This window comes from Ananas comosus, unplaced genomic scaffold (genome assembly GCF_001540865.1).
Source record: "Ananas comosus cultivar F153 unplaced genomic scaffold, ASM154086v1, whole genome shotgun sequence".
Lineage (NCBI taxonomy): Eukaryota > Viridiplantae > Streptophyta > Magnoliopsida > Poales > Bromeliaceae > Ananas > Ananas comosus.
In genome coordinates, this window is record NW_017891937.1 from 1 (window position 1) to 10100 (window position 10100).

General features: G+C 46.1%; 1 protein-coding gene across 1 annotated transcript; it reads right to left on the reverse strand.

Annotated features, from left to right (window-relative positions):
- Window positions 1-201: 201 nt before the first annotated feature.
- On the reverse strand, window positions 202-8089 carry LOC109705234 (the record flags this gene model as incomplete). Its single annotated transcript, XM_020225967.1, has 5 exons — window positions 202-333; window positions 7252-7435; window positions 7508-7555; window positions 7758-7842; window positions 7923-8089. Coding segments are annotated over 5 exons (616 nt in total), but the record flags the coding sequence as incomplete, so codon positions are not given.
- Window positions 8090-10100: the final 2011 nt, after the last annotated feature.

A 10100-nucleotide genomic window follows, 5' to 3' on the forward strand; every position in this document is an offset into this window, starting at 1 on the left:
AAGTAAGGGCTTCGTGGATTTCTCTCGAAGTCCTGAATCCAACAAGCCAAGTCTCGTCGCAATCCGATGCTCCTACGTCGAGAACGAGCCAAAATACCGACAATCGACGAAGAAATCTACAGCAGTGGCACCCGAGCCCGAAAATGATGAAATTGAAGTACTCGGAGGGATGCCCACAGGTAAAAATACGACAACCAGTACCTTGAAGCAACACGACGTCAAAGATGGCGAAAAAAACAACTCGCCCGACCTCCTCGCAGCAACACGACGACGGAAGTATGCTCGAACGGCTCCGCGGCGCGACGTCGGCGACGAATCCGAGCTCCCTCTTGCCTTCAACCGGATGAGGGAGTTAGAGAGATGGATAAAAGCAGCTAGAAGACCTCTCTCACTCTCTCTACACGAAGCTATATAGAGGGGAGTGAGGGGTGATACAAACGAGGGATAAAATTACACATTTAGCCCTCTACCTACCCTCTTGTACCGGTACACGGGCTTCTGTACCGGTACAAGAGCCAACCCGAGAGCAGCTAAATTCGGTGCGCGCATCCTGTACCGGTACAGCAACCCCTTGTACCGGTACAACAAGCAGTCCTGCGATGGTTGTACCGGTACAGCCTGCCCTTGTACCGGTACAGCGAGGAGAAAATCCTGCTGTTTCGCAGATTCTCTCGCAGAATGCTGCCCTCGCGTCGCACGGAGTCCGTTTTGCACCTATTTGACGCCAACGCGACTCGGACCTGTCCCGACACTTTCCAGAGCTGTCGACAAGCCTCCAGTCAAATACCAGGGATCTCACATCCTCCCCCTCTACAAAAAGTTTCGTCCGCGAAACTGAACGTACCTCTACTCAAGCATCAAACAAGTAGGGATAGGCTTCCCTCATCACTGTCTCAGACTCCCAAGTCGCCTCCCGCTCATCATGATTACTCCACTGCACTTTCACATACGGGATCACCCGATTGCGTAATTCTTTCGTCTCCCGAGCAAGAATCCGCAACGGTCGCTCCTCGTATCTCAGATCCTCGCCAATCTCAAGTGGAGTGAAGTCAATCACATGAGAGGGATCAAAAACGTATCTCCTCAATGCTGAGACGTGGAAAACATCGTGGATGCCAGCAAGTCGCGGGGGTAGAGCTATCCTTTAAGCCACCGGTCCGATACGCTCCAATACCTCGAAAGGGCCAACAAACCGTGGACTAAGCTTTCCACGTACCCCAAAACGGCGTATCCCTCTGGACGGCGAGACTTTGAGAAAAACATGATCTCCAACCTGAAACTGCAAGTCTCGTCTCCTGGTATCGGCGTAGCTCCTCTGTCGGCTCTGTGCTGTCAAAAGATGTCGTCGAACGACTCTCACCTTTTCCTCAGCCTCAAGTAAAATCTCTGGTCCAAGTGTCCTCCGCTCACCCACATCACTCCAAAATAGGGGGGATCGACATCTGCGTCCATACAACGCCTCAAACGGAGCCATCTGAATGCTCGTTTGATAGCTGTTGTTGTACGCAAACTCAACTAGTCTCAAATGCCGATACCACCCTCCTCCAAAGTCCAGAATACATGCCCTCAGTATGTCCTCTAGAGTCTGAATGGTCCGCTCTAACTGACCATCTGTCTGTGGGTGGAATGCTGTGCTGAAATGTAGCTGTGTACCCAAGGCTGTCTGAAGGCTCCTCCAAAATTGGGATACGAACCTCGGGTCTCTATCTGATACAATCGACACTGGCACGCCGTGCAGCCTCACGATCTCATCCAAGTATAGCTGCGCGAGTCTCTCCCTGGATCAGGTAGTCTGAACCGGTAAGAAGTGAGCAGACTTGGTCAGTCTGTCCACTATCACCCAAATCGCGTCGTAGCCACCCTGCGCTCTAGGCAATCCAACGACGAAGTCCATCGTGATGTACTCCTACTTCCACTCGGGAACTGGCAGACTCTGAAGCTTGCCAGCAGGCATCCGATGCTCGGCCTTCACCTGTTGGCAAGTCAAACACTGAGCCACAAATCTGCCAATGTCCCTCTTCATTCCAGGCCACCAGAACTGTGCCTTAAGATCCTTATACATCTTGGTTCCCTCAGGGTGAACCGTATAAGGGGAACAATGAGCCTCTCTCAGAATATCCGCTCGAATCTCCGGATCCACAGGCACACACAGTCGGTCCCTGTACCGTAGTACTCCCGAACTGTCCAAAGCAAATCCCTCGGCCTGCCCCCTGTCTAGCTGCTCTCTAATCCTCAACAAGTACGGATCTCCACTTTGTTTCTCTCGGATCCTATCCAACAGAGTGGGCTGCAACACTAGAGATGTCAGCCTCGCCGTAGACCCAGGGGGTACTATCTCAAGTCCCAGCCGCTGTAGCTCCTCAAGTAGGGGTCTCTGCTCAGTGATCCTCAAACTCAGGCTCTGCACTGATTTCCTGCTCAACGCATCTGCCACAACATTCGCCTTGCCGGGATGATACTGAATACTAATATCATAATCCTTCAGTAACTCCAACCACCGGCGCTGCCTCAGGTTCAGCTCCCTCTGAGTGAACAGATACTTGAGACTTTGATGATCGGTGAAGACCTCGGAGTGTTCGCCGTACAAGTAATGCCGCCAGAGCTTCAAAGCAAAAACTACGGCGGCAAGCTCCAAGTCATACGTAAGGTAATTCTTTTCATAATCCTTTAATTGCCTGAAGCATAAGCAATCACCCTACTATGCTGCATCAGCACGCAACCAAGTCCACTGTGCGATGCATCACTGTAGATCACAAATCCATCCCCCATCACCGGAAGGGCAAGGATAGGAGCTGACGTCAACCTCAGTTTCAACTCGTCAAAGCTCCTCTGACAGTTGTCGCTCCAGACAAAACGAATCCCCTTCCGTGTCAAACGTGTGAGGGGTGTGGAATGCTTCGCAAAGCCTTCCACAAACCGACGGTAATATCTGCGAGTCCCAGGAAACTCTGAACCTCAGTCACAGTCGTCGGTCCCGGCCAATCTCGAATAGCCTCAATCTTCTTCGGGTCCACTGCTGCACCCTCGGCCGAAATCACGTGGCCCAAGAAAGCAACCTCCCGTAGCCAGAACTCGCACTTCTTCAACTTGGCATACAGCTTCTTCTCTCGCAGAAGCTGTAGTACAATCTTCAAGTGCTCCTCATACTCAGCATCACTCCGGGAGTATATCAGGATATCATGGATGAAGACTACCACAAATCTATCCAAGAACGGCTTGAACATTCTGTTCATCAAATCCATGAATGCGGCAGGGGCATTCGTTAATCCAAAAGGCATCACCGTGAACTCATAATGCCCGTACCGAGTCCGAAAAGCCGTCTTGGGAACATCCTCGGCCCTCACCCTCAGCTGGTGGTAATCTGATTGGAGATCAATCTTCGAGAAGACATGAGATCCCTGCAGCTGATCAAACAAATCATCAATGCGCGGCAAGGGATACTTATTCTTGATGGTCACTTTATTCAGCTCCCGGTAATCCACACATAACCTGAGTGAACCATCCTTCTTCTTTACAAATAGTACTGGCGCTCCCCAAGGCGACACACTGGGTTTCACAAAGCCTTTATCCATCAAATCCTGAAGCTGTGCCTTTAGCTCTCTCAGCTCTGCCGGCGCCATCCGATAAGGTACCTTCGAGATTGGTGCAGTTCCAGGGACTACATCAATCACAAACTCAATCTCCCTCTCCGGCGGCAACGTCGTCAACTCAGGGGGAAACACATCCGAAAACTCGCGGACTACTGGGATGTCCTCCAGTCTCGGCGCCGCCGTAGGTACCTCCACAACAGTCGCTAGGAAAGCGATACATCCACTACTCAGCATCTGTCGAGCCCTCGACGAAGATATCCAGGTGGCAAACAACGTGCTCCTGCAGCCTCTATAAGTGAACTCCTCCTGGCCTTGCTCACGGAACGTCACTGTCCTCGCTCCGCAATCAATCGTAGCATAGTACCGCGCCAGCCAATCCATACCGAGCACAACGTCGAAATTCTGCAGCTGCCCTAGCACCAACAGGTCTGCGGGCATGACCCACGAGTCCAACTGCACCGGACACGACCAACAACACTCTGCAACCTATAAAACATGGTCCGGGATCTGCACCTCTCGTGCCTGTGACAATGCCCCTAACTCTAGACCATGCAACAATGCAAATGCTCGGCTAACAAAAGAATGCGAGGCTCCAGTATCAAAAAGAGTACGAGTACGAATGCCGAAAATCAAAGTGATACCTGCCACCACTCGGTCGGCTACTGTAGAGTCCTGCACCTGTGCTGCATAGACTCTGCCACTCGGAGCCTGCTGTCATTGCTCACCCTATCGCGGCATGGACGACCTATCCTCCTGGCGGTAACTCGGTGCTGCTCTGTAAGTCTGCTGAGGTGCTCGTGGAGCTGAAGCTGATGATGGTGCTGGAGATGTTGCTCTGGGACAGGCTGCTCTCATGTGTCCCGGCTGACCACACCCGTAGCACCGGCCCTCCCTCTGCTCACACTGTCTGGACCAGTGTGGTCCTCCGCAGATCACACACTGCGGCGTCCTCTCTGGCTGTCCTCGCTGACGGGAGTCTCTGGATCGCTGACGTCCCAAGAACCCACGACCCTGAGAACGCGATCGTGGAGGTCTCGGCGGACGCCTGCTACTCGACTGGCCTCCGTCGTCTGGAGCTGGGCGCTTCCTGTCCTGACTCTGTCCCGGCCCCTGAGCTCTCTCTCTCAGTGACACCTCTCCTCTCTCCTCCCATAGTGCCTGCTCAATGGACGCGTCCAAAGTCCTCGACCTCTGCGCCCTAACGAACCTGAACAGGTAGGGTCTCAAACCCTGCTCAAACAAGTAGACCCTATGTGCCTCGTCTTTGGCCACGAACGGAACACAATTCAGGAGTCTAGTAAACTCTCGAACATACTCCTGAACTGTCCGCTCGCCCTGTTGGATCCTCTTCAAATCCTCCTCAACCTTCTGCTTCATGCTGTTGGAAAAATACATCCCATATAGCATTCCACAGAACTCATCCCACCTCAGCTGCGCTGCCTCCAGTCTCTGGTCTCGCCTCACTCTCCGCCACCAGTCACGTGCATCACCTGACAAACAGTGTACTCCCAGAGGTACCTGCTCTCCCTCTGGAACGTACAGATCCTCGAATAACTTCTCCATAGCACTGACCCACCCCTCAACAATCCAGGCCTCAGTGCCTCTGCCATCAAAGATCGGTGGATCAAATCGGCGAAAACGAGCTAACCTCTCCGTCCACCGGTCCTGCTCGGCCTCAGTCAACTGTACGGGCCCCCTGGCAGGTGCAACTGGCGCTGAAGGAATCTCCACTGGTGGGGGCATAACTGCGGCTGGAGCTGATGCTGGAGTAGTCGGTGGCGGAACAGTCTGATCTGGTACACTCGGTGCTGAACTCGGTGACTGAACTATCCTCTCACACAACCTCTGCAACAACTCCCCCTGCTGCCTCGTCACCTCAGTCAGGGCAGCCAGCTGTGCACTCAGATTCGGGGGTGCCTCAGGTCGCGCAATCGGCTCCACAACAGGGGGTGCACTCGCCTCCGGTCCGTCACCCTGCTCCTGTCGAGTACTCTGCTCCATCTGCTCAGGTCTCTCAGGGGATCCCGCACGATCCCGCGCCAACTGGGCACGCTCTCGCAACGACGGTCGACCTCGACGACGATACATAGCTGAAAGGAACAAATCCGGGTCAGATACACGCAACACTCTCGACCCAACCAACGAAAGTCTGGAAGGCGGTCCCTGTTTTCCTCCAAAATTATGTCGTCTGCAGCCAACATAATTTTTCAGGCCAAAACAGGAACTCCTTTAGTCACTCACTCCGATCTAGGAGAAGTTAGAACAAATAATCATTGACTTTCGCAATTAATATCACGCCTCTCGCGTCTTGCTTTTCTAAGGTTTGCCAAACTTAGGTTTCCTAGGTCCCAACGACCCATAGCAAAGCTCTGATACCAACTTAATCTGTCACGTCCCGGATGTCTCGTTCCCCGGGCACGCCGACAAATCCGCCGTATACAAAGGAATTTTTCCTGTATACGAAGCGTCAAAGTACCTGTAGAAATACAATACTACAAACAGTAGCATAGAGCTGCTCAAAAAATTAAGCTAAATATCTGAGTTTCATATACATAGCTAGAATCCAAAATACAAAGCTACTCGCACGGGCGAGTTAAACAACTATATACATAAACTCCAAAACAAAACTACCTGCAGTAGGGGAAAGCCTCTAGCTCTGACTGTCGGGTAGGGCTCTAGCTCGCAACGCCCTTGCCTCGATCCTGATCGGCGGAAGATGCAGCAGCCGGCACCAGTGGCTCTGCAAAACATAAGTAACAACTGGGCGTGAGAACTACTGTAAAAACAAGTAGTCCTCAGTGGGTACCGCCCAAAACGACATCGGTCACCCACTAAGTCTACAGAAGGATCAATGATAGAAGGAAAAGCAGGAAGTACACTCTACCGCTATCATCCACTACACTATCATGCTCTACACTAACCAACTGTAGAAAATGTCAAATCTGACCCAATCCAAATCGGGACTGTAAGCATACCCGTCCCCGGGACTGTGAATACACCCGTCCCTGCCCCGTTGCGACTATCGGGCTCTATCCACACTAACTGGTCCGTAGAGAGCAAGTCCAACTGGCATGAGCGACACCAACGCGAAAGCACAAAGCCTGACTCCGGAGTGGCACTCGTGGGCGCTACCCAACCGAGTATGCAGCGTATCTCTGTCGAGCTCAAACAGGCTCTGAAAAGCCAAAGTCAAGTAACCGACTCAAACTGGTCTAACCACCAACAGGTAATGTGCCCTCGGCACAATCTGACGCCAAAAAGGCAATACGAGTCCACCGTCAACTCTAACGGCACCCACGAGTCGGGAACAACCTGAACGATCCTGTAAAAATCCACTCGGCGCACCAGCACGAGCGTAAATGTAATCTAAACTACCTGGAGTACTCGTCTCGAAGATACTGCGACAGTACAATTTAATAACGGCTCCTAGAGCTAAATCAGGCAGTTTAAACAAGTGACAGGTCCAAATCGCAGGTTTTCTCCTAATTCAATTTCCAAGTCCAACATGTATAACCTACTTAATTTATTATCACATGCTCCAAATTCAGATTTGCAATCTACAATATAATCCATGAATTCGAGCTAGAATAGAGTATCCAAAGGTCGAAAATTATACATGCCGACGAATATGAACTAAGGAGTAAAAACCGATGTAACCTACCTCTCAAGCAACTCCTGGCAGCGAAGAAAACGTTAAATCCAACCAAGCTAACCTTATCCAAATTCAGCAAACAAGGGTCCTGAAGCTTCATCTCGAAGTCACGAATCCAATGGCCCAGGTTTCGCTGAATTTCGACGCTCCTGCGCAGAGAATGGGCCAGAATACGAAACGTCGACGCTGGAACCTGCGAAACAGCATCTCTGAAATCTGCTCGGCAAACAGCAGCCTAGTAAAACTAGGGTTCGACAGGGCAAACCTGCTCCAAAAATCGCGATCTTGGGCTCAGAATCTTCGTCTCGAAGTCGCGAATCTAGCACGTCAAATTTCATCACGTTTCGACACTCCTACATAGAGAACTAGGTAAAACACGGCGGGTCGATGCTGGAATCAGCAATCAGCACTTCAGAGTCTGCTCGGCAAACAATAACTCAGTAAAAAGGAATTTCGACAGAGCAAACCTTTTCCAAATCGGGTGAGTAAGGATCCTATGGATTCGTCTCGAAGTCCCGGTTCCAACGAACCAAATCTCGTCGAAATCCGATGCTCCTACGTCGCGTACGAGCTGAAATACTAACAGTCGACGACAAGATCCTGCGAATCAGCACTTAAGCTCGAATTGAATGAAGCTTGAAGTAGAGAAGAAATCCATGGAGGAATGAGAGATTACCCACCTCAACCAGCGACTCCAATTCCGGCACGGCGTCGAGAACGACGAAAACACTCCCTCGCCCGGCCTCCTCGCGATGCTACGGTAACACGTGCGCGCTCGAACGGCTCCGCGACGCGACGTCGACGTTGCTCCAAACTTCAACCGGGTTCTCCTCGTCCTTGCGTACGGCTCCAGAAAAAAAAGAGGAAGGAAAATTAATTAAGGAGGTGCGGGTGCATCTCTTAATTAAGGAAATGGATAAGCATGCCATGCATGCAAAGGCAACGTGGCATCCATACAATATATACATATATATAAATATATATATGTATAAGGATACTACAATATACATATACATATACATATATATATACATATATATATACATATACATATATATATATACATATATATACATATACATATACATATATATATACATACATATACATATACATATACATATACATATACATATACATACATATACATATACATATACATATACATGCATATACATATACATATACATATACATTCATATACATATACATACACATACATATACATATACATATACATATACATATACATATACATATACAGATATATACATATATATACATATATATACATATATATATATATAGAACTAGGCTATATATATACATATATATATATATATATATATATATATATATATATATACATATACATATACATATACATATACAGATATATACATATATATACATATATATACATATATATATACATACATATATATATATATACATACATATATATATATATATATATATATATATATATATATATATATATATATAGAGGAGTAATTGCATATGGCTACATGCAAGGATAACAAATAGAAAATATTTCCTTATAAAACTTAAGTTATCAAATTTGTCGTTTCAAAAATGTTTCCGTTGCAAATATATCTTTCTATTACCAAAATTTAAATAACTATGAGTTTAAAATAACTAACCACAGCTAGCTAAAAGTTAAAATGACCTTTTTATCCATTATATATATAATTTATATTTTAATATTGAGTTTCATCATTTTTAATATCATTTTCTCTTTATCCATGACGACAACGAGCTCTATGACGACGGCGATGTCGAAGGTAAGGCCCTTGGTTACAGAAAAAATAAAGTACGCCGCACGTGGTTTAAAGTGTATCACTTTAGCACCCTATGATTACATTTTTCTCTTTCCGTCAATATCTTTGCTAACTCTCTATTGAATCATATACATAAACTTCAGATACTACATCTAGTAGCTTACCGAATTTCACTTAAGTATTTTATAGTTTTAATTTTGTCACCGATTTAAAAAAAAAATTAGCAGAGGAGATATCTAAAAGACAAAAACAAAACTATAAGATACTGAAGTAATATATTTTAAATCACATGATAGTAGAGTGAAAAAACGTGACACCACAAGGGTGGTATTTGAAGTTTTCCCTCCAATATATATATATATATATATATATATATATATATATATATATATATATATATATATATATATATTACTTTCTATTTACTTAAAAATTAGAAAACTTAGTTAGAAAATATTAAATACATATTTTATAATAAGGGTGTACATCTCACACCCACAAATTTATATATATTTAAAATTCTTAGTATTACAAAGAAAAATTAGTGAGATTAAAGATCTTGATTTAGTCTTTTATAATGTCTAGAATTTACTAACTGATGATTGTACTAATATGTAATAAGGGATAAAAAATGTATAATGAATACTATAATCCCCTAGGAACTTCACAACCACGTCTAGCGGGGGAGTTCCTGACCCGTTGCCATATATTAGTTTTGCCTTTATACAATGATTTGTTGAGTTATTTTTAATACTAAAATTTAAAAAAATTTAAACCCCAACAAAAATAATTAAAAAAATTTAACCCTAACAAAAATAATTATAACCGTTGAGAAGACATAAAAGTGACAATTGATTACGAATTGAAATTTCTTAATGAGGTGTGGTTGGAGATCTCCTTCTAAGAGTTTTTTTTTTTCTATTAGTTGGTGGGGAATAGCATTGCTAATATATTTTTTTTTAAGAGATAGATAATATGCTACTCGCTTCATTTATTCTTTTGAAAAATAAACTTAGAAATGTGAATCAATTAAGCTTCGAACTTAAAACCTCGGGT